Genomic DNA, 25,252 nt, shown 5'->3' with positions numbered 1-25,252 from the left:
CTGTACACAAGGTGCTAAAACAGGAAAAAAGAGGAGTTGGATAGCATTAGGCCTAAAGTGACAAGATCTAAAGAGGCCTAGAAACCAAACCCAAGGCTCACCAGAGTTCTGGTTTCCCTTCATTAAGTGTGGCAGTTGCAGCTGACTGAAGCTGAGGGGGTAAGTACCTAGGGGTTCACTACATTATTCTGTCAACTTCATGCTCAAAATTCTCCAGAATAAATTGTTTAAAATAATATCAAGGTAGGTGAAGTTATGTCCAAACCCTTTTTGTTCTTACTTTCCTACCTTTGAACTTTTCTTTCCTTTTTCCTTTAAACTTGATCTTTACCAGCCTCCCTGCTTTGTTGTCAACAGGTCCACTGGGTCATTAGCCATTTAACAAATGTTGGTTTGAAGGAAAAAAGACAGATCCTTTACACAAGCAGTGGAATTCCAAATGCTGGACTCTTTGGCTCCACAATGTCTGATTCAGAAGAACTGCTGGGAGCTATTAGTTCAGCTCGCCCACCCAGGCATATGAAGACTCCTTCCTTTTGCACCACTCCCATATGCCTCTCATTTATGCCTACACAGTTTTGTGCCTGTGTGCTTTCATTTAGTGCAGGAACAGATCAGACCCAGTATGACCACAGAAATTATTGGGAGAGTCGAAGGATAAGGAATCCAGAATGAAGCAGTTTCAAATTGGAATTGCAACAGATCAGTGTTTCTCTAGTGGGGCAACAATCCAACAAAAATGCATTTTCAGAATCCCCAGACATAAAATGAGGATATATAATAACAGTATATGAGATACACCCTGGCCTAAATGAGAACATTTGCCATCTTGTAAGTGTATCTTGGGGCTTTCCCACATCTGAGCCTTTGTTAACATTCTCCCCTATACCTGGCACTATGGCCTAGGTCTTATCTGAATCTCTATTTTCACTAAAAAATATTTTAAGTATTACTGACCTTACTGACATAGCTCCGTTGATTGGGCATTGTTCCCCAAAGGGAAAGGTCACCAGTTTTGATTTCCAGTTAAGGCACAAGCCTGGGTTACAGATTCTGAACACGGGTCTGGGCACCTAGGAGAGGCTACAGATCGATGTTTCTCTCCCTTTCTTTCTCCCTGCCCTCCCCTATCTCTAAAAATAAATAAAATCATTAAAAAAATAAGTATTATTGCTTTCTTTCTTGACAGAGATACTGGGAGTAACTGTATGTGTAGTTTTTTTGTTTTTTTTTATTTTTTCTTAATTCACAAAGAGAACAAGGTAAAGGGGACAAAGATGGGAAGATCTGCAATAACGAAACTAGAATTGAAAGAGGAACAAAAGATTATTTAAAAAAAACATGAATGTGAAAGAAATGTCATAATGTGAAAATAACCAGGCTGTAGGCAGTACTAACTCCCAATGGGGAAAGGAAAAGACTCAAACTTCCTCAAACAAGCCAACTTGGTGACACCATCAGCCCCAGGCCTTGGTATTACTGGGTGGAACAGATTGATTAAGTAGGTTCTTCAGCATATAGTTTTGATTCTCACTCAAAAGAGTGGACATGTTAAGGAAGGTTACATTCATATACATAACTCTGGCAAAAAGGTGTAGAGCATATGATTTGTAAGTCATATTCCCGATTTCACACACCAGAATAAGGGACAGAAATATAACTGACACTTGAGGCAAAGGTTTATAATAAAGGCCTTATCTGATTCAAAGAAAAAGGGAAAACAGCCAACCAAACAAATCAAGCCAATCAAAAAAGTTTGGATTTGTGCAGTGATCTGCTCTTTAGATCACTTTGAAAGCTATCCTTCAAGGCCTGATTCAGATGATATTTTCCCCATGCAACCTTTACTGATGATCTCCTTTCTTTATATGTTCTCATCTTAACCTGTCTCACTCAGTTACGTAACACAAGCCATATACCTCTGACAAAGTATCAAGTTTCTTATAATCTGGAAAATTTATCTCTCTGCCTTTCATGAAAAATATGCTAAGTATATTTTTCTTTGGTTTTTGAAATTTGGACAAATCACAATACACAGAACTCAGAGGAATAAAATTTTAATAACCAGAAAACAAACACATTATAATGTGGTATATATAATAATTTTATCTAGGAAATCAAGGAGAACAATACTTTTAATAAGGTTCCTGGATTTAGCAAACTATCAAACATATGCAGTAGTTAGCTTAACATGGTCCCACAAATCTTGCAAAGTAGCTGAGGATTTGAAAAAAAGCAGCTTACTGCCAAGTGATGCTATAAAATTAGGCAACACTAAAATGATCACACTTAGATCATGACAGATATAAAGATCTGCTCAGACCAGCATTTAAATACATACTTGCGCTCTTGGACATGTGGCTTCCCAGCCCAACTCTTGCCCTAAACGCTTACATTAAATATTACAATGCAAGCCAGGTAAGGAAGATGTGAAACTAAAACTTTCAAGGCCTCCAACCATACACACACACACACACACACACACACAAAAGTAGACTGGGAAAAATTCCTCTCAAAATGGTATTCAAAGAACAGTCCTCCTCACATGGAAATATGGCTTAAGATATATACTTCCTTTACTACAATCAATTTGATTTTTTTTTTAAGGGGTGAGGGAGCTCTGCAGGGTCTTTTTTTCCTTAAATATTTTATTTATTTTTAGAGAGAGGGGAAGGGAGGGAGAAAGAGAGGGAGAGAAATATCAGTGTGTGGTTGCCTCTTGTACACCCCCAACTGGGGACCTGGCCTGCAACCCAGGCATGTGCCCTGACTGGAAATTGAACCAGCGACTCTTTGGTTTGCAGCCCGGGCTCAGTCCTCTGAGCCACAGCAGCTAGGACCAATTTGAAATTTTTATTTGTCTCAGTGAAAACAGGTGGAGTGCTACCCACAATAATCTATCTGCATCAAAAAAGCTATATTCTGGGCAAAGAGAAAAATTTCTCCAAAGAAGATATGCAAATGGTGATAAGGATGTGTAAAAATACTCAGTATTATTAGTCACTGGGGAAATGCAGATCAAAACCACAAGGTGATAGCACTTTCCATCCACTAGATGGCTGCAATAAAAAAGACAGGTAACAAGTAGTGGAGAGGATGTAGAGAAACTGGAACCTTCAGATACTGCTGTTGGGAATGTAAAATGGTCAGCCATTCTTCCAAAGTGATCTAGCAGGATTACCATATAACCCAGCAATTCCACTCCTAAGTATATACCCAAGATAACTGAAAACACATGCCCCTAAAAAACTTGTATAGAAATCTTTATAGCAGTATTCATAATAAGCCAGAAAGTTTAAACAAGTCAAATATCCATCAACTGATAAATGTTTAAGTCAAATGTGGTACAGCAGAATCTCATTATTCATGGTAGTTACATTCTATAAAGTTGACGCAAACACTGAATTAGCAAATACTGAACCATTGCTCCTAGGGAAATATAGGGTTAAGTTTCTTCAAGCCTCTAGTCATCACATTTTCATCAATGGATCAATACAGAGCTTTGTTTTTTGTGTTTCTGTTTACAGATACCTTATTTAATATGTACTGTTGACATTAACTCTGAACTCATGGCATGCCTGGACAAAGCTTATTTAACACATGTATCTTCTCCTTAAGGTGCGTCACAGCCTTCTTATGCTTAGGAACACTAAAGTACAGGCCATTACATTCTAAACAGTAAAATCACCAACAAAAAGCACAAAAATGTGAAAAACATGGCACTAAATAGACCAGGAAAAGGACTTGAGAGCTAAAGCAAGAAGGCAGAGCAACACCGTGTTCAACTTTAGCTGTGAATGTGAGTGTTGGGTGACATGTTAATCTCTAAGTACAATTTTTTTTAAATAAGAAGGAGCAATTGTGTATCACACAATGGATTTTATCCGCCATAAAAAGGAACGAAGTGCTGATACATGCTACAGCATAGATCAACCTCAAAAACATCATTCCAACATATGTCCCAAAAGACAACATATTGTATTTCCCCTGCAACTGTAAATATTAGCAATTCAGAAGAGTTTAAATATAATTCAATTCATCCTGGCTGGGGTGGCTCAGCTGTTTGGAGCCTCATCCCTTAAGGCCGAAGGGTCACAGATTCAATTCCTGGTCAGTGCACATACCTAGGTTTCAGGTTAGATCCCCATCAGGGCGTGTACAAGAAGGCAACCAATCGATATCTCTCTCTCTCTCTAAAAGCCATAAAAATATGTCCTCAGGTGAGGATTAAAAATAAATAAATATAAATAAGTTCAAACAAAGAATGTTTCTAACACTTCATACGAAATGTCCAGAACATGCAAATCCAGAAACAGAAAGTAGATTAGGGGATGGGAAATGGGAAGATATGGAGTAATTATTGATAGGGTTCATTTCAGGGATTTTGAAATATTCTAGTGTTGATGTTACAGAACCCCTGGGCTGCTCCAGTTGAAAACAAACCCGCGGGCTCTTTAGTTAGGGGCCCGATTGCCCGCCGCCAAAATTATAACTCTCAATACCAGAGTTTAGTGAAAAGAAAAAGAATAGTTTATTTAACAGTTATATAGATTTAGTTATTTGCGGATTTCTGTTGTTAAGTCTTATGTTCTTTAAAACACCCATAAACACATATCCTTGCCTCCCCCCTACCAAACCAGGCTAGTTTTAGAAAAGTCAGAGAAACCCTTTCCCTACTTTCCAAACACAGTTCAGCTTTACCAGTAGCTGCCAATCATTCAATCCTGATTGGGGAGACCTCGTCTGTGTTATGGGGTCCACCAGCTTTTAATCCAGAACCTCATGGATTCTCAGCCTCCTTGTAAACTGTATAGTTAGTCCTTTTGTAATCCGCACAGTCAGCCTCAGCCTTAGTCCAATTCGCACAGTACGCCTTAACCTTAGTTAAATCCGCACAGTCAGACCGCCTAAAATGTCTGCCGCTTATTTTTAAATCCCCGACTACATCCTCTGATGCAGTGGGTGCGGTAACCAGTTCTGACCATTCACAGAACCTTACGCAGGTTCTGTGTGCTTTCTCCATACCATCCCCTGGTTCAAGACTCCTCCTATCTACCTGAGGCTTTGGATGCATTAAAGCCATTTTGCATAAAAAAGACACTAGCCACCAGCCTCAGGCATGTGGAGGCATTCTGAAAAGCTGCTTCCTTCTCCCCATCCCCCAGCTGCAAACTCTGGGGTTTTTTGGAACACCCCTGTTTCTGTAACATTGACAGTTGCAAACTTGTGTATTTACTAAAAATGCATTATATGTACACACTTTATTTTTTATTGTTGTTCTATTATACTTGTCCTGTACACAATTTTAAAAAAGCAACGTATGGGAATTATGTACAGCTGTTTACAAAAAAATTATCCCCATTATTCTCTGACTTATGCATAGCAGTCATACATGTCTTTCTTTTCAAGTAAAAAAAAAAAAAAAAAATTATGCCTCATCATTATTACCTGAGTGTAACCTAACCAGTTCATTTCTAGCACAGCAAGCATAAAGTTAACCCTCTTCTAAGTGCACATTTCTCTCCTATTGATAAGATCGATCCTGTGCTTTTTTTTTTAATGTGTAATTAGGCACCCCCTGCAACAGTAGATCCCAGTATCCCTCTGGTTCTCCTGCTCATCATGGCCAAGAAGGAAGAAGCCTTTGATGACACATGAGATCAACAAAGAGCACAAAATATGGAAAAAGAACACCCCTTTTCTTTACTATTTGGTGATGACCCATGCTCTATAGTGGCCCCGCTTAACTGCACAGTGGCTTCCAGATGTAACCGGACCAGAAGGGAAAGATTTCAGCATTCATCGACTTGTCCCGGGGACTCACATGTCAGATGAACAAAACCTTGTGATAGCCAGCGTGCAACTCCCTCATGATGGTCAGTCTGATGCTTCATATTATCACAGTAAGAAAGGAGAATTTGGAGGTTTTGGCATTGGCCAGGGAGCTCTGTTAGTCAGAGCGTCGTCCTAATACATCAAGGTTGAGGATGCTATCCTTGGTCGGGGCACATACAAGAATCAACCTACAAAGGCTTAAATAAGTGGAACAAATCAATGTTTTTCTCCCTTCCTAAAAATAAATAAATAAAATTTAAAAAATAAGTAAATAAATAAACCAGATCCTTCTGGAGAGTGCAACCCAGACTTATGTTTCCGTGGACACCAGAAGGAAGGCTACAGGCTTTCTTGGAACCCAAATCTCAGTGGGCACTTACTTAGTGCTTCAGATGACCATACCATCTGCCGGTAGGACATCAGTGCTGTTCCAAAGGAGGGAAAAGTTGTGTGTGCGAAGACCATCTTCACAGGGCATATAGCAGTACGTGTTTCCTGGCATCTGCTCCATGAGTCTGTTTGGGTCAGCTGCTGATGATCAGAAACTGATCATCTGGGATACTAATTCAAACGATACAGTACTTCCACACCAAGCCACTCAGTTGATGCTCACACTGCTGATGTGAACTGCCTTTCTTTCTTTCAGTCCTTATAGTGAATTCATTTTTGCCACAGGATCAGCTGATAAGACTATTGCCTTGTGAGATCTGAGAAATCTGAAACTTAAGTCACATTTCTTTGAATTACATAAGGATGAACTATTCCAGGTTCAGTGGTCGCCTCACAACAAGACTATTTTGGCTTCTAGTGGTACTGATCGCAGACTGAATGTCTGAGATTTAAATAAAATTGGAGAGTAATGTTTCCTGGAAGATGCTGAAGATGGGCGACTGGAGGAGTTGTTTATTGAAGGTGGTCACACAGACAAGATATCTGATTTCTCCTGGAATCCCAATGAACCTTGGGTAATCTGTTCTTTGTTAAAATACAGTATCATGCAAGTGTGGCAAATGGCTGAGAACATTTATAATGATGAAGACCCTGATGGAAGGAAGTGTGGATCCAGAAGGACAGGAGTCTTAGACACGTCTGCACTTTTTGACTTTAGACTCCCCCTCTTTCCCTCTCAATGCTGATGTTGATTTAATACTGGTTTTGAGACACAGACTTTGTTCAGCTATCCCTCTATAATAGGTATCATCAACAATGCTGTTAGCCCATACTGAGGGTGTTTTATAAATATTAACTGGAGGACTTGATTTAGCAAAGCCACCGACTTATATTTAAATTTTCTTGCCCTGGCTGGTATGGCTCAGTGGATTGAGCGCCGGCCTGCAGACTGAGGGGTTATCAATTAGATTTCCGGTTGGGGCACATGTCTGGGTTGTGGGACACTTCCCCAGTTAGGGGTGTGTGAGAGGCAACCGATGGTTGTTTCTCCCACACATCTATGTTTCTCTCCCTCTTTTTCACTCTCTGAAAATAAAATCTTGAAAATAATATATAAATTAATTTTCTTCAAGAATTTTCTAGTAACAAAGATCTAAAGTAGCCACCAATTGGGAAATGTTATATATGGTTATCCTGTTTATCTTATCTATATCCTCAAGTTTTTCAGACTCATTTAAGTAAAGGCTAGAAGTAAGGAATAAAGCCAAGTGAGGTAGGTGTCTGAGCCATGAAATATTAAGATGTCATTTTATCCAGGAACTAGGAGATTCAAGTCATATAAATTCCTACTCTAAAATGTTCACATCTAACTTTCCAGTATACACATTTTCCTTTGTAGATCAGTTTTCTCTTAGTTTCTTAAGTCAAAACTATGTGTTTCCTCTTTCCCCAGATATTTTTGTTTGTTAGTGTATTTCTTGAGCTGTTTTCATATTATTCCTTTCCTTTCTGTGAAATGGTTTAAAAACAACCAAAAAACAACAAAAAACTTGGGACCACCAAGTTGTAAAAATGTATGTTTCTTTGTTTTTTAAAAGATATTATTTATTTTTAGAGAGAGGGGAAGGGAGGGAAAAAGAGGGAAAAAGAGGGAGAGAAACATGAATGTGTGGTTGCCTCTCACACACTCCCAAGTGGGGACGTGGCCTGCAGCCCAGGTATGTGCTCTGACTGGGAATCGAACTCGGGTCTGCTGCATGGGCAACAGCAGACCCTCCATATCACCCTGCCCAGGCTCTGTAGCTTCAGCTCCACTGGAGAGGACACTCCAGCGTCATCGCAAGATGTCGATTCAACACGGGAGGAGACAGATACCGTGTCACTCCCGAGTCGGACTGCACAGCCATTCTCGGCAGTGCAGATAGACTCTTAAGAAGCTACACCATCGTCTCTCGAGACGGACGGCTGCCGACGACGACGACGACGGGAATCGAACTGGCAACCCTTTGGTTCACAGGCAGGCACTCAATTCACTGAGCCACACCAGCCAAGACTAAAAATGTATGTTTTTACCTGACAGTTATATTGTTGCCAGTGGAAGTGGGGCTCTTTCATGGGATTGCGATTTGAAAAGTATTTCATGGACCCATGCATGGGAGATTGTGGTGTGGCAAGATTTATTCAGGTAGAAATAGAAGATTGGCCCTAGTCCCATCTCTGTCTGTCCCATCATGGAAAAAGTCTAAGCCTGTCTTCAGCAAAGGCCAAAACAAAGGCCAGTGTCCAGAGTTTGTTTCATTGTTCCAGCATGAGCAGTCTCAGTCTCTGTCCAGGTAGTTTAGCACTATTAACTGGCTGCTGCTATACCCAGGCTCCCACCTAAAACCTGCCTTCGGAGTCCTCGTGGCTGCTTAGACCCACAGGGTCAACTAACCAAAGAACTGAAAGAACGAGTGAATAAATGGGGCAAGGGCAGCCACGAGAAAGGGCTGAGGGAGGGGGAAGAAGGGGAGAGAGGGATAAACTGCTTCTTTGTTAAACTGGGTTATATTACCTCCAGTTTGGGACGCAATAGGAGCTTTTTCAAAATAACCAATCAACTTATCAAGCTTTCCCAGGTTGATGGGTCCACCTCCCAACCAATCCCTTCTTTCCCAAAGCTAGGATGACAGGCCTCTATGGTCACCATTTTGGTTCCTATTGTGCATGCCTCATAGAAGCACTTCCCCCTGTGCCATTTTGACTTCTAAGGTGCATATGCTTATTTCTCTTCAAAGTCTGGGTGAATGGACCAGGGAGATTGAAAAGCCAGTCCTTCCTCCCTGTGCAGGAGGGAAGGGTTGTTAATCACCTTTGCTGGGTAATGCTGTGATCCCCTGGAGTGTGTGAAATTGTAGCTTCCTGCCTAAGCAAGTAGGCTTATGCTCCCTGGTTGATTATACTCAACAATATCTGATTCCTTTGATTCCTCCCTCTATTAATAACCAGCTAACTACCAGAGGTAGACTATCCAGTTAAACTGAGGAGAATAAATCAATAGCTTGTATTTGTTTTTAGCACTGGCTGGTGTGGCTCAGTGGATTGAGTGCCAGCCTGTGAGCTGAAGAGTCACTGGTTTGATTCCCAATCAGGGCACATGCCTGGGTTGTGGGCCAGGGCCCCAGTTGGGGGTGTACGTGAGGCAACTATTCAACGTATTTCTTGCACAATGATATTTCTCTTCTTCTCACCTCTCTCAAATAAATAAATAAATAAATAAAATCTAAAAATTTTTTTTAAAGGCTTGTATTTGTTTTTAAAATTAACTTAATCCTGGGTAAGAAAAAAAATTAATTGAGCATGTTTAAAATAAATTTACAACAAAATTATTTTGAAATTATTTGAAAATGAGAATGTTTGCAAGTTTATAGCATGTCCATCAAGGCAACTTCCAGAAGAAAATGAGTACAAAGGAGAAAAATGTTACCCATCACTCAATAACCCAGAGTCTGAAAATCCCTTAGTTATTCCAAAACCATAGCCACCCTAGAAGGTTCCGTAAGCAACAGAGGAACCAGGTCTCTCTCTGTTCAAACCCTCAGGCTCTAGATCCCAGCACCCTTTCAAGGATCCAAGTCACAATAAATTAAAAGGGGAGCAAAAGAAGGAACTTCAAAAGTCATCTAAAGGTCACCTAATTTACCTAGGTTCCACATCCTTTTTTCCTAACCAACCAAGAATTCATCCCACATGACTCATTGGCAGGAACAGTTTTGATTTTCTTTATGAAAGATCTTACTTGAGGTTTATTAGGAAACATTCCAATTTTTATTAAATGACAACTATGTGCCAGGCACTAAGTTAAACATAATTCTCTAAACCAAAAAATATAATATCTGTACATATTTTTTAGTGGCCTTAAAAATGAAGGCTGCTCAACCTGAGAAAACTGATAACTGTAATTTTTAAAAAATGTCTAGGGAAATAAATTAGCTCTTAAACCAAAAGATTCTCCAAAAATCAATTCCATATAAAAGCAGCAAATCTCTCCATACTTTCCCTCTTCCACTACTTTCCAATCACTTGGCTTGCTGCTTTATTTTTCTTCAAAGCATTTCTCTCCACATGGGGTTTTAGCATATATTTGCTTGTTATTGGCCATCTCCTCACTAGGCTGTGAGCCCTATAGGAGCAAGGAATTCATTTTGACCACTGCTCTTATCTCTAGTACTTAAAACTGCACTTGACACACAGGAGATACTCCGTATTTGTTAAATAAAATATATTTATGAGTGAAGCCAAATACTTAGATGTTTTTCTCTGGCTTCCCTGCAGAACAATCTTCATAGACCTTTACTTTAATTTTGCAGGTAAGAAGCACAAGAGCCACACACTGTGCTTCCTTCATTTTCTTTAAAATTCTTAACCCACTGTTGCTCAACAACTCCTAAAGGACCATGTATGAATTCATTTTTGAATTCAAGGACAGGAGGGTGAGCTGGTATAGTGTCCTTGCTTGGAAATGGAAAAGCTGTATATATAACCCATAGTTTCCACAGTGGTTCTTAATCTGCCTTCCTACTTAGAGCTTCATCAACTTTGTATTTAATACTTGTACTTCTGCTTAGGCTGATATAATTTCCCTTTATCATATCACTCTACTACTTAATCCTTCTCAAGAAAGGTGTAAATATTCAAAAAACATAAACTACTCTGATCCTGGTAAGAATGCTATTTTTTTTAAATGCTCTTGGAAAATGAGACTCGGTCATCTTAATTCATTGTAAAGACTTCAGTGTAAACCCATACAGCTCAAATTTTAATGTATATATGAATCACCTGGGGAAATCTTATTAAAATGCATATTAAGTAGGTCTGAGCTTTTAAAGAAGCCCCTAGGTGACACTGATGCTGCTGGTCCTTAGAATATACAATGTGTATCTACTTTCCTCACGACTAAGGTCAATTTGATGCTGCCTGCCCCTGCTTGATTAGTTCTAAAGGGCCTAAGTATATACAACTAGCCAATTTCTGCAAAACAATCCTTAACAGCTTATCAATCCTCTAAGCTTTCTCTTCGACAGCTTCTTGAACTTTTCAACTGGAGTTTGTTTCTTAATCATACTTGGGGGATCTTCTTTGAACCCCCTCAAATGCTGTCCACATTTATCTCTTAAAATGAGGTGCATAAATATGAAGCTAAACCTTAAGTATGATAGGGAAGACTCCCAGCTCCTTCACCCAGCCCAGTAGTACGATGATTGTTTCTACAACACTGCACACAGACTCATTTTTAGTTTGTAGTCCTAGATGAGCAGAAATTACGTACACAGCTGATTGTTCACTACATTAAATTAGCCCATTCACTTTGCTATTTCTTTGTAAAATATCACTGGATTTGATCCACTTTTTCAGAATTATAGTTACTTTGAATTTTAACCCAATTCTCTAAGGAACCTGGCCCTGGTATAAGAGAAAGTATTTTCTCTAGGTCTTAGTCTTCTCATCTATGAAATAGTTAGGAATGAGGATCATGAATGCACTCTAGTCTCTCCTTCCAAGAATCTATGACTTACAGTCTATATTTCCCTTTTATTCTTCAGTGCACGTGATCTATGACCTTTTTCTTTCCTTAATGAAAGGCCTTTTTTGTTTACTTCTCAGTTCTCCAGAGACAAGAGCCTGACATAAAATACATACACATATTACTATACATATTTAACTATACTTAAAAAAACTCTCAGAAGTTATTGTAAGTTAGAAATATCCTCAAGTAACTAAAAACAAAAATAAAAACTAAAGTCAAGAAACCCTTAGGCCTGGCTGGTGTGGCTCAGTGGATTGAGCACTGGACTGTGTGTGAACCAAAGGGTCACTGGTTCAATTCCCAGGTCAGGGAACGTGCCTGGGTTTTGGGCCAGGTTCCCAGTTGGGGGCACACAAGAGGTAACCACACATTGATGTTTCTATACCTCTCTTTCTCCTTCCCTTCCCCTCTCTCTAAAAATAAATAAACTTTTAAAAATCCTTAAAAAAAGAGAAACCTTTAAATTATCTTTCTCGGTGCCAATCCAATAAATATACTCAGTCAAATGTATACCTTTTCTGTTCACTTTTGTGGTTGTTAGTGTCCTGACTAGTATCAACACCTGTGCACAGGTAAAAGCTGTGCGTAGGTGGATGTGACTCAAGAGAACTGTAGCTGAGGAAAACCACTCAATTAGCTCTCCTCCTAAGTCTCATCAGCTGTGTTTTCCTGATGACAAAGAACCTATCCACCTGCTTCCACAGATGGTACAGCTGCAGTTAAAAGTGAAACACCTGGTTCGTGTGCATCCATTCCATGAAGCTTGCTAGAACAATGCTAGCTATAGATCCAGCAAGCCCAAGACAGCATTTTCATTTTTTTTTGCCCCAATTAAAACCAACATCATTTTAAACTACTGGATGCTGAAACATGCCTTCATCCGCAATACAACAATGTTAAAGAAGTTACCATAACAACATCAAAGAATTGTTACAAATAGCAAGAATCCTAGGTTATAAATGATTGTTATTAACAACCATCTAAACTACTTAATTTAGAATATTTATAGGAAGCTACATAAAATGAGCTTATTATTGCCCATCAGTCGGCGCTTCATATTAAGAATAGTAATATCAATACCAGTGAATGTGCTGAATGAAAGGCTAATGCTAAATAAACAGCTTGTGAGAAATGAGAATTTCCTCCTAGTTTTATACCTAAGAAAGTTTACAACTGAGAAATTTTTTATTTTCCCCATGGAACCTTAAATTAACAACCTCTGCTTAAATCCTCAGAGGAATTTTCTCCCCATTAAGGAAGATTCATCATTACTAGTAAAGAAAAACAATGATTATTTCCTGAGCAAATAAATATAAACACTCATCAGGTGATAAATTATTTTATGTCATAAGTCCATGAGTTAGTTTGAATGTTGAAGTCATACTTTTGAGAATATTTTAATGTTTTATGGAGAAAATGGTGTGAAATACTGGAAATTAAGGATGTCCCAGGAATATAGTGAACTACGGATATGAAAGCTTGCTTACCAAAAGACAACACAGCATTATCTGACATATATATAATACGAAACAGTAAAATTAAAGATATGTTACTTGAGTAAAAAATAAAATCAAACATCAGGCCCTCCTCCCTACCTCAGTCAGCATTAACTAATATCTCCTCTCCCTAATACTTTCTCAGACATCTACATTTATCACTTACCAAAGAGTCCTATATCAAAACAATTTCTCCTCCCTGTAACTCTTCCTCCAATTAGATGTAGATGGTCTTTGTCAGTTTTAGACACTCAAAGGCAGTGTTTCTCAAATCAGTCTTTAGGCTAGCTATAAGATAATTAATTATTTAGCAAGTTTGGTGAAAATGCAGATTCCTGGGCCCTGCCCCAACCTCCAGAATTTACAACTCTGGGAGGTGAAATCCCAGGCACTGCATTTAAGAATCTTTCCAGATGCGTCAGACACACACCAAAGGATACACTGAATATAGTTATTTTTCCCTCCTTAACCACTATTTTAATATCAGCCTACATTTACCAGTTACTTGACATTAATTCACCTTCATTATTCTGGAATTCTGAGACCCATACAAATTCCTTTTTGGTCTGTCCTGTCTCCAGCAAGACCCTATCTACTTCATTGTCTCCCCAATATGAATTCCTAGTCCACTCTCTCCTCCAGAGCAGATTTTGTGTAAATGTTGAACTTATTCCACAATATCAGTTCAATTCCTTTTTGCTTCTGAGAAAAATACTAACAGCATGGGAATTTGATGATTGTATCATTAAAAGTTACATACTAAAAGCAAAATGCATTATCTGTCTTATGTATTAGTTTACAATGGTGGAAATAATCATCAAAATATCTGGAGAGTTTGCCCCACCTAAAGCTTTTCTTCTTCTATGTCATTCATAGCAGAAAAGACCTATTTTCATTTCCAAGACAGTTCTGTCTAGTTACACGATCATTAATTCCTTTTTCCACTATCAGACAGATTGAAAAATATCATCTCCTATAACCACAGGTAATAGGTATATCAGTTGCTCCAAAATGGATGACCTTGCACTTTCTGAGAAAGGGAAAAGTGACTTGAATATTGCTTGGCAGCTTCATGAAGCACTCAATCATATATCTGCCGTTTTTACAGAGCATTTGGAAAGCTCTCTGAAATGAAAGGTGTGATCATTTTAAAGGCATCTCACTACTAACATTGAACAAATCAATACTGAATGTTGCTGTCGTTCATAAAATCTGTGCCAAGGTACTTAAAGCAACAGAAGAGATAAATGTCTCTGCTGTTGTTTAAAGCAAAGATCTGACAGAACAGTTTTGTGGACTTCCCATCTGACTGAAATTAAGACTCCACAGAAAATTATGTACAGTATAATTCTGTTTATAAAAAATATTAAACATTTGTGTAATACAAGTAAGTGTAAAAGTATCCAAAAAAGTCTGGAAAAACACAAATTTTCAGTGATCATGTAAAAGGGAATTTTTACTTTTTATCTATTTGCTGCACTTTTTATAAAAATGTCTTGTATTACTTTTGTAAAAGATATTTTTCAAAAATTATACTGCCAGCCCTGGCTAGTGTGGCTCAGTGGATTGAGCACCAGCCTGAGAATCAATATGGTCGCTGCTTCGATTCCTGGTCAGGACACATGCCTGGATTGCAGGCTATGTCCCCAGTTGGGGGCGTGTAAGAGGCACCCAACCTCACACCAATGTTTCTCTTCCTCTCTTCTTCTTCTCTATCTAAAAATAAATAAGTAAAACCTAAAAATAAAAAAAAACTATACTGCCAGCGTGGGCTCCCCCTCCCAGTAGTACTCTCATGCCTTTTTCTTTCCCCTCTTCTTCAATCATAGGCATGTATCTCCTAAAGTATAAGCGTCTGCCGGAGACTTGCAACCAGGGGAGCAATGGGCAGTGGCAGCTCAACCAGGGCTGACCCCCTGAACCTGTCTCCAAGGCTCCTTTTCTCTGACTTCTCAGTGAGCCAAGCAGACCCACCTAGGCTCTCTTCTGTGGCTTCTTCTGTCCTAAGCCCTTCCTTGTTTCATTATCCCCAGCTTTAAAAAATGTACTCAAAATAAAAAAAAATTTAGTGTTAAAGTAGATAATATACAATAAATTACAATTCATTCAGCATAGCTAAGAAATGGAACATGGTAATGTTACAGAAACAGGGGAGTCCAAAAATCCCCAGAGTTTGTGGCTGGGGGATGGGGAGAAGGAAGCAGCTTTTAGAATGCCTCCACCTGCCTGAGGCTGGTGGCTAGTGTCTTTCTTATGCAAAATGGCTTTAATGCACCCAAAGCTTCAGGTAGATGGGAGGGGTCTTGAACCAGGGGATGGTATGGAGAAAGCACACAGAGTCTGCGTGAGGTTCTGTGAATGGTCAGAACTGGTTACCACACCCACTGCAACAGAGGACGGAGTCAGGGATTTAAAAATAAGCGGCAGACATTTTAACTGAGGCTGAGGCTGACTGCGAATTTAACTGGGGACTGACGATGCAATTTTAAGGAAGGGACGTACCTTGCTGCTTTGAAAAGGAACAGACTGACCATGTGGATTACAAAAGTACTAACTATACAGTTTACAAGGAGGCTGAGAATCCACGAGGTTCTGGATTAAAAACTGGTGGACCCCATAACACAGACGAGGTCTCCCCAGTCAGAATTGAATGATTGGCAGCTACTGGTAAAGCTAAACTGTGTTTGCAAAGTAGGGAAAGGGTTTCTCTAACTTTTCTAAAACTAGCCAGGTTTGGTAGGGGGGGAGGCAAGGATATGTGTTTATGGATGTTTTAAAAAACATAAGACTTAACAGCAGAAATCCACAAATAATCTAAATCTATATAACTGTTAAATAAACAATTCTTTTTCTTTTCACTGAACTCTGGTATTGAGAGTTATAATTCTGGCGACGGGCAATTGGGCCCCTAACTAAAGAGCCCGTGGGTTTGTTTTCAATTGGAGCAGCCCAGGGGTTCTGTAACAGTAATGCTGTGTGGAGTTAGGACTTGGATTAAGATCTTGTCTCTACTACTAACCAGAAAGACATGTCCTGCATCATTCAATTCATCACCCATGCAGCCTGTTTCCTCAACTGTAAAGATAGTAATAGTATTCAATTCACAGGCTGTTGTGAGCAGTGAATAAAGTAATTTATGTGAAATCACCATGTAAACTATTATTTTTCAAATTATATACTACATATATGCTTTAAAATACAAGGCAAAACAGCCCAGGCTTGTGTGGCTCTGTGGATTGAGCGTTGGCCTGCAAAAAGAAAGGGTGTGGGTTTGATTCCCAGCTAAGTCCCTGGGGGGGGCCATAGGAGAGGCAACCGATTAATGTTTCCCTCTCTTTCTCCCTCCCTCCCCTCTCTATAAAGAAATAAAACATTCAAAAAAAATTATTTCAAAGGAGTATAAACAGTGTTTTTTATAATGCTGATCACTATCCTTCAATATGTTTGTATTTTTCTAAAGCAGCTTATGGCATCTTGTAATATATTTAAGAAGAAATAAGACTATAGTTTAAATCACTTAGCAGACCAACCCACCAAAGGAAGATTAAGGAGGAGCTTATGAAAACTGGAGCTGCTGAGCTCTTAACAGCTTTAGGCGGCTGGAGAATGAGTGCTAGAGGGAGGAACTAAGACTTCTCCCTCATCACTCAGAACTTTCCTCTCCTAAACCACCTCTACCTTTAAGCTCATCCATAAAGAAGACTTGTTTTTTGCCTGCCTTCTCCTCCCTCAAAGATTGGTTCCACTTCTGTAGAGGGAAACAAAATGAAAGACAATCACTTTCTTAATATTAAGGACAAAAAAAGAGAAGAAAATATTCCATATATTTTGGTGGAGGAAAATGTCAGTAATATTTTAGCTTTTATTGAGAGGGTTGGGAGGAACAAGGACACGTACTGGTAAGGGATAGTAAACTAGCTAAACACTACATGAATCAGAGGATATGGTATGATTAGTGTAGCTCTAGAAATAAAAGGTAAAAATGAACAAATCTGTGTTGTCTCAAAGTCTCTTCTCACATGGTTTCAAAAATTAAAAGCAGGCAGGATCTCTCCATGGAGATGGCTAAGTTAACAAAATAAGGGGAACATTTGTAAGCGAGGAAAAGGTCAAAGTATTGTGTCAAGGGAGCTGTGCGATGCCTGGTATTAACATTTCACTTGAGCTACTGGAGAAGTCAGATTACATATTTGTCACCATCAGCTAATTTAATTGAAAGGCCTAGCCAACTCCAAAGCTATAAATCCAGACAAAAGGATACCTAGCTCTGCGTTATTCTGAATTTTACTTTGATTTATGAATTTAATTAAAGCAATACAAAATAGAAGGGTAGAATCAAATCTTAAAGAGCCACAAAGTAAAGGTCCATATACTTATACTTAATGATCCATAACTGACAGCTCCTCACAGGGCCAAGCAAAATTAGCATGGACGTTTCCCAGGCTTTCAATGTTCATTGCCATCATCTATCTGCTTCACTGCTAAGATCAATATGAACACATAGGATGCACTGGTAAAGGCTCTGAAAGTTTCTACATTTTTCAAAAAATTCATCTCCAGAGCAATTCAGGATATATACTCCTGAGCAAGACCAAGACCTAGTACAGCAGTCTGTAAATCACATCCAAATTCCTAGTAAGACTTAGAAACAGCTGTCGAAGAAAGCTGGAAATCAAGTACCTTCAGGGAGCTCTGGGATCCTCTGGAATACAGGCCTAAAACTTCTAGTCTAGCCCTAGCTGGTGTGGGTCAGTGGACTGAATGTTGGCCTATGAACCAAAAGGTTGCCAGTTTGATTCTCAGTCAGGGCACATGCCTAGGTTGTGGGCCAGGTCCCCAGCTGGGGCGTGCAAAAGGCAACCAATTGATGTATCTCTCGCACATCAATGTTTCTCTCCCTCATCAGTGTTTCTCCCTCTCCTTGCACTCTCTAAAAATAAATAAATAAATCTTAAAACAAACAAACTTCTAGCCTAGCCCTAGCCAGGTGGCTCAGTTAGTTGGAGCATCGTCCTGTGCACCAAAAGGTTGTGGGTTCAATCTCCACCCCTCCCCCTTACAAGAAGGAGCAGGTAGATGTTTCTCACTTCAATGTTTCTTTCTCTCTCCCTCTCTCTCTAAAATTAATAAACCTATAAAATCAATAAACCCATCCTCGGGTGAAGATTAAATAAAAACAAAACTAAAAACGTTAGTGTAGTTAGTAAAAAGCAGCAGCCATGTGCTATGATAGAGTTCAAAAATAGTGGGTTTTGGGATCAGATCTCAATGTATACTGAATGAACTCAACACCAGGACTGAACTAAGTTTGACTAGTGCATCTGCTACTTATGAATTGTGTGACCTTGAGCAACTTAACTTCTCTGAGCCTTATTTCCTCATCTGTAAAACAGAGATACTAACTTCCTCCCAAGGTTGTTCTAAGAATTATATGAGATGACATACATGAAAAGTGCCCAGCAGAAAATCTAGCAAAGACTCTTTAAAGAATTCAACTGCATCCCTGGGCAGGTAGCTCAGTTGCTTAAGAGTATTGTTCTGATACGTCAAGGTTGCAGGTTTGATCCCTGGTAAGGGCACATACAAGAATTAGCCAATGAATGCACAGATAAGTGGAACAACAAATCGATGTTTCTCTCTCAGTCTCCCTTCCTCTCTCTAAAAATTAATAAATTTTTTAAATTAAAAAAATTTCCAACTGGACTTAAAAGTCAGATTCAGTTGACATATCTGCAATAGATTAATTTCACAAGTTTAACTTAAGGTGCCCCAACCCCTATAATTTCAGATAACCTCAAGGCCTTCAATGGGCCAGAGACAGAAACCAGACAGAGGCAAAAAGCTACTTAACCAGCCATAATAAAACCCAGATACAGGCTCTGTCACATGTACACACACAAACTCATATTGTGCATGGGGCCAGTCAGTACAGAGCTAGTGAGAAACCCCTCTTGGTATTCTTACCAAAACAGAATCAATAACCAGGGGAAAGAGTCTCCCTTACTAACTTTCAAACTTTCAGGGATTTGAAGTAAATTTTTACAACTGAGTAAACATTTGCTGTAATATGAGGTTCAAAACAATACTCTAAAACTAAGGAATGAGGATAAAATTGGCAGGCGAGAAATCTTTCTTCCCCATTTTTTCCTCATATTTTTTCCTTACCCTGGAAGAGGTATAAGCTTAGTGAATTAACTCATCTTGATTCTAGTGCTGCATTCATTCATTGCACACTATAATTTAAATGATCCTCCCTGCCTAAAAGTATTAATTAAATCCAGACAACTGATCATAAAATCTAGATCTGCATACCCTACACAACAGGCTTAATATTAATAATCAAGAACAAGTTTTGCCCTGGCTGGATACTCTGTTGGTTAGTGTCATCAATGTGCCAGGGTTGCAGGTTCAATCCCCGGTCAGGGCATATGCAAGAATCAACTAATAAACGCAAAAATGGGCGGAACAACAAAACTGATGTCTTTCTCCCCCCCCCCTTCCTTTCTCTAAAATCAATAATTATTTAAAAAAGAAAAAGAAAGAAAAAGTTTAAAATCAGTCTCTGCTTATTTTTAGAATATATTGCCATGGATGGGCGTGGGGGGGGGTGCAGAGTTGGGAGGTACAGAACATGAGGCAACAAAGATTCTGAATATCCTTCCCAAAAAGGAAAAAAAAAAATAGCCAGGAAAAGTTCTATAGTACAGTAATGTTTAGATATCTATAAGCCCTGTTTTCCTCCACCTTATAAATACTGTATTTTGATAACTTAAATGACCTTTCAAAATGTAGGAATTTCACAATGACACAGTATAGGAACAAGGATTCAATTTTCCCATTTATTAATGGCCCAACATTTTAAACAACAGCTACCTTAATGCTAAGAGCTTAGGCTCTGTAGACACAGAGTTAGATTTTATATAGGCTTGATTATTTATTAGCTCTATGACATCTGAGTCAATATCCCAATTTGTAAAATTAGGACTTAACTAAAAGAGTGGAGAATTAAAAGGCACAAGGTGAGTATAATGCTTGGCATGTTATCTGGCCCAAAATAAACATTTAATATGTCATTATTATCAGGCATGAATTATCTCCATTTATAGATTAAACAAACAAACTCAAGTCCCAGAGGTTGAATAACTTTCCAGTAGAACTGGGCCTCAAGCTCAAAAGTCTGCCTCCAAACTCTTCTTCCATTATGCCAAACCATTTGCATCACATACATCTCTGCCTTTTTGGACAGGCTACTACTAATTGCAACTGAAATTGTTTTGATTGTGTAGCCACCAATTATGATACTTTTCATCTTACTCCATTGTTTTTCTTTTACCCAATAGTATTGCGGAGGGGTGGTGTAGATGACTAAACACATCAATGTGGCACATAGGTAAGGACCACAGAAGATGATGAGAACACTGTCTCTCATAGTCAGTATGCTTATCTGGGGTAGCCCCTCTCCTCTCCATGTGATTTGTTCCTTTTAAACCTGCTATAAGCTGGGCTGAGAAAATTTTCTTTGTTTTTAGTATTTGCAGAATATAACAAGCTTTGAATGAAAGTTTGAGGAGTTATCCTATAAACAAGGTATAAGTTTCAATCAGTCGTGGTCGCAGAAGGAAAGACAGTATAGTCCAATAAGGATAATTCACAGAGGGTTTAATAAGGGAACTATAAAGAAAGGTGCGGGCAGGCAGGGTACAAGATAATCACAAAGGATAGTTCTAGCCCCCTTGAACTAGTGAGAGCACCTGTAAGCCCAAGGAACAAAGGAAATTATTAGAATTTTCTAAACCTAGAAGGAGCAAGTCATGTAGAAAGAACCACCTTTAGAGGAATAGCAATCTTCAACCGAGGGGCATATCCAGCCAGAGACAACATCTATAAAAAGGGAGCATGGTAATTAAATTCTACAACCTCAGAGGGGAAGGAAGCCCAATGATGAAGTCCATGTAGTTAATAGTTAAGTCAGCCTCCCAAGGCAGAGAAGGGGGGCGGGGGGGTAGATGGAGAGTAGATCTAGAAGAGCAAATGGAAGGCATCAATTCAACCCCTGAGAAGTCTTTCTGGTGCACTTTCACATCTCTTTATCCTAATAGGTAAGTACCAGATACAGAAAAGTTACTGAACATGACAATTCTTACCCCCTTTTAAATGGTAATACACAGGTCTTAGCTACCATAAAATATTTGTAAGCATGTTTTTCACTAGTAAGTATTGTCATTTACCATTTCACTTGTAATTGTTCAGAATTCTTTGAAGGTTCAATGAATTATAGGCCTTTCACCGTGCTTAGGAACTTTCTTGATAGTAGGCAAAATGAAATCACAAAAAAATGCAGTTACTATCAGAACCCTCAAGGATATTAAGGGGGTTAAACTGTTAGATAACTAAGAAGACAGAGTAAGCTAAGTGCCACCAGAGAGGAAAGAGCTGTGGTACTGTGAAAAGTTCTGGAACTGGCTTTCTAGCCATCTGGACCCTGCCAGGCACAACTCCAGCCAGAATTCACTGTCACCCTATTCACAAAGTGAAGAAGCTTCAATCTCGTTCCCTGCAGGCCCAGATCTGGAGAACTACTCACCAAGCCCACAAAAGCCTCCAAATTTCCAGTGTACCCTCAGCGAACAAGATCTACGCCTTCCTCCTCCTGGAAAAGGCCCCTTTGCTTCCTAAGGCTGGTTCAAATGTCACCTCCTTGTCTGAATCTTACTTGGCTCCTCAAGAACAAGTAGTTTATGTCTTCTCTGCAGTCTCAAAAGGCTTTGCTTCAAGCACTCAAAGCACTTATTATCCATGTACCTTTGCAGGGTCCCCACTAGACTGTTGAGATCTTAAGGCAGCTTTGTATTCTCAGAGGCCTAAATAAGAGTGTGTCAAACACTGTATAAGTACTTTACATGTATTACCATATACATTAACATATACATACTATCCATCTCAGTAAAACTGCAAATGAGGTAAAAATTCTCATCATCTCAGTTTTACAGATGAGGAAAATAAAGCGCACAGAAAGGTTAAGTAGCTTGCTCAGTCTCAACGCTTGTAAGGATTGGATCCCAAGATTTCAACCTAGGCACAACTCCAGAATTGAATTTCAACAGATCTAATGGGCTGAGAAGGTCTCATTATAAAACCAATGGTCTCCACCCCAGGGGGCATAGTTACTATTCACCCCCTGGGGTACAGAAGGACAATATTGCAACTTCTAGTCATGCTTGTTTTAGCTCAGCCTTTCATAAAATGTCTATTTTTGCACATTATAAAATGTACATCATACAGAGTAGTCAACACTATAATTGTAATTGAAAACAAACATTCACATAATGTGTGTGCATACTCAACCCTATTTACTGACAGAACACTAAAAACATTTAAGGCTAACTGCTCTAGATTACTTCCCCAAGGGACACACTGAGCTCCTACATTCTCTCTGCCTAGCACTTCAGTTAAAAACATTAGCCAAATGTTTAGACTATAGGTAAGCTTCCAGAAGCAAGAGTCTGCTCTTGCATTCATCTTTGTAAGCCCTACATCAGCACAGAGCCTGGTGCTTAGCAGATGGTCAATGTTGAATCTAACTGTACCATAAGAACCTCACTGAAAAAAAAAAAAAAAATCTCAGTGTTTTAATGCAATTTACTGTATACTTCCAGATTAAAAGAAAATGTATACTAAGCACACACTGCCTAGGAATATAGAATTGTCTTAGAAATACCAAAAATATTTTAATAAATAAATAAACTTTAAATATGTCCTCATAGTTACATAATAGAACCCCCCCCAAAAAAATTGTACTTTGGGGCATATTTTAAACTGAAAACTGCGTAAGAGATTTGAACATAAAAAGATTAAGTTCAGATAAAAGGTTCTTTCACTTAAGAGATAGTGCACCTTTGTCAGACATAAAGGTCACTTGTCTGCCTTTCTTTAGTTATAAGCTCCAAGAGGAAGGGAATCAAACTATCCAAAGCTGCAACTGCAGAACTGACTATGAAGAGGCATCAACTGGGAGCGTCTACTTTGTATTTCTTCAATCCAACATTTAATGGGCATCAAACAAAGGAGAGAGACTGTAGAGCCTCCCTTTCAGGTGTTGACGGCGGGCTCTTAGGCTACATTTAGGTTGTTGGATTTCTTCTGTTCCTCTGTTTCATCCTCTGCAAAATGGGCATACTCAAATACTTAATTCTTATTTATAAAACTCACCAGGATTAAGTGAGAGAAAACATGCAAAATGGATTCGTTTCCTCCTTCACCATTTCTTCCCCCCACCCCACCACCTAAATTCAAAGCTCAAGTTTGACCTATCTAGTTTTTTGCTATATTTCCAGGGTTGAGAATGGTCCTTTTTACTTAATAGATTATTTAATAAATATTAAGTGAATAGAATGCAAAATGCCCGCTGTTCAAAAATTGTTGGCTATTACTGCTGTTGTAATGAGAAAATTAAAAAAATTTTATTGTTATTAAGAGGCCCCACCCCTCCCCCAAGGATCTCACAATTCCAGGAGCAACACTAGATAAATGCTGGAATGGAGATAAGAAAACCAACTGAATTACAAAGCAGGACTTAAAAGAAGGCAAAATAAAATCTTAAATACACAACCACAGTCCAATGTCGGGCTTTTCCGAGTGAGGTTTACCCTGAATGAGCTTTATGAGCGATTACGATGACAGTTTTCACGCTTGTGTGCGTGCCAGAGTCTGTGCCAGGCTTTCTACAGGCTTCACAAAACCCAAGAAACTGGGATGGGGTGGGGTGGGGAGCGGGGGTAGTGGAGATGATCTTCACACCCCCATTTTACAGATGGGAGAAGTGAGGCTCCTACAGATCCACTTAAGTGGTGGAGCCGGGATGTGAATCCCGGCAGTCCGACCTCTGAGCCTGCACTCAACAGGCCCCTCAGAGGGGCCATCTTCGCCTCCTCCACAATCGGCCACATACCCTTTAAAATTAGGAGTGTGTTATTAAGTTTCCCGGGAGCCTGACTTAGTGGCCCCAGCGCTGGGAGAACAAAACAATTCTTGTTTGTGGACAAGTACGAGGGACGCCGGCCCGGCCTGGGCTCCGAGGCCGCGGTGCCCACAGTTTCGCTCATACCGTGAGCGCAGAGTCCTCCAGACCGCGCAAGAAACGCCTGGGCAGCCTCAGGAGCCCAGGAAGGCCCTGCCCGGCGCATGACCTTGGATACGCAGCCCGACCTCTGGCCTCAGTTTCCCCACCCTGGCCTCGCGCCGGGGGGCCTTTCCGGAGCTCACGCCCGTGGAGCCGCAGGCCTCTCACACGCCCCCCTCAGCCGCCCGCCTTCCCGCCCCACTTACGCTGGAAGGCGGCCGCTCCAGGGACGCCCACCATTGCCAAGTGCCTCGGTCGCGAGCCTCCCGCCTCCGCCCACGGCCAGGGTCCCTCACAGACGCCGCCGCGGGACCTGTAGCCGCCAAGCTCCCCAACGCCAGCGCAGCCGCTTCAGGCGCTCCTACTGCCGCCGTTAGGCCGCGCACCGCACCGCCCCCCGGTTAGCCCCGCCCTGCCCGCCGGGGACGCCCCCAGCGCGCGCTCCCTGCCGCTAGACCAACGCACGCGGAAGCCCGGCCCCAAAACAGCTCCCATTAAACCCTGCCCCCCAACTTGTCCCGCCCCTTCCGCGCGAACCTATCGTCCTATCCCGGAGCATCCTGCTTCTCAAATCCGACCCTTCTGCGTCACGCACAGTCTACCAAGCCCAAGGCCCGCTCCTTAGGCGCTGGGCTTCCCGCTAAGGGCCAAGCAGCGGCCCGGGCCTGGAGACCGGGCGGACTCCTAGGGGTCAGAGCTTAGGGGAGAGGAAACGACTCACCTGAGTTCTTCATATGAAAGCCTGGTTGCCTGTGAGCTTGTCATTGGTAAGTCACTCATCCTTTTTGGCCTATCGTGTTCCAAATGTCCAAAATATCATTTATTATATTAATAACGGTTAACCAT

At 40.2% G+C, this 25,252-nt stretch overlaps 1 protein-coding gene and 1 pseudogene across 2 annotated transcripts in view; one reads left to right on the top strand and one right to left on the bottom strand.

The window, feature by feature from the left end:
* The window catches only part of CBFA2T2 (CBFA2/RUNX1 partner transcriptional co-repressor 2), a 134,842-nt gene extending 110,079 nt beyond the window's left edge, over window positions 1–24,763 (bottom strand). For both annotated transcript variants that reach the window (XM_090286245.1, XM_090286246.1), the window contains exon 1: window positions 24,613–24,763. In XM_090286245.1, the coding sequence (XP_090142371.1) occupies window positions 24,613–24,646 (34 nt within the window). In that variant the 5' untranslated portion in view covers window positions 24,647–24,763. The remainder of the gene's footprint in view (window positions 1–24,612) is intronic.
* On the top strand, window positions 5,623–6,918 carry LOC150003437 (histone-binding protein RBBP4 pseudogene; annotated as a pseudogene).
* Window positions 24,764–25,252: the final 489 nt, after the last annotated feature.

This window comes from Furipterus horrens, unplaced genomic scaffold, assembly GCF_987537825.1.
Source record: "Furipterus horrens unplaced genomic scaffold, mFurHor1.1.pri manual_scaffold_8, whole genome shotgun sequence".
NCBI lineage: Eukaryota > Metazoa > Chordata > Mammalia > Chiroptera > Furipteridae > Furipterus > Furipterus horrens.
Note: the sequence above shows the minus strand (reverse complement) of the source record. Positions and strands in the feature narration are given on the sequence as shown.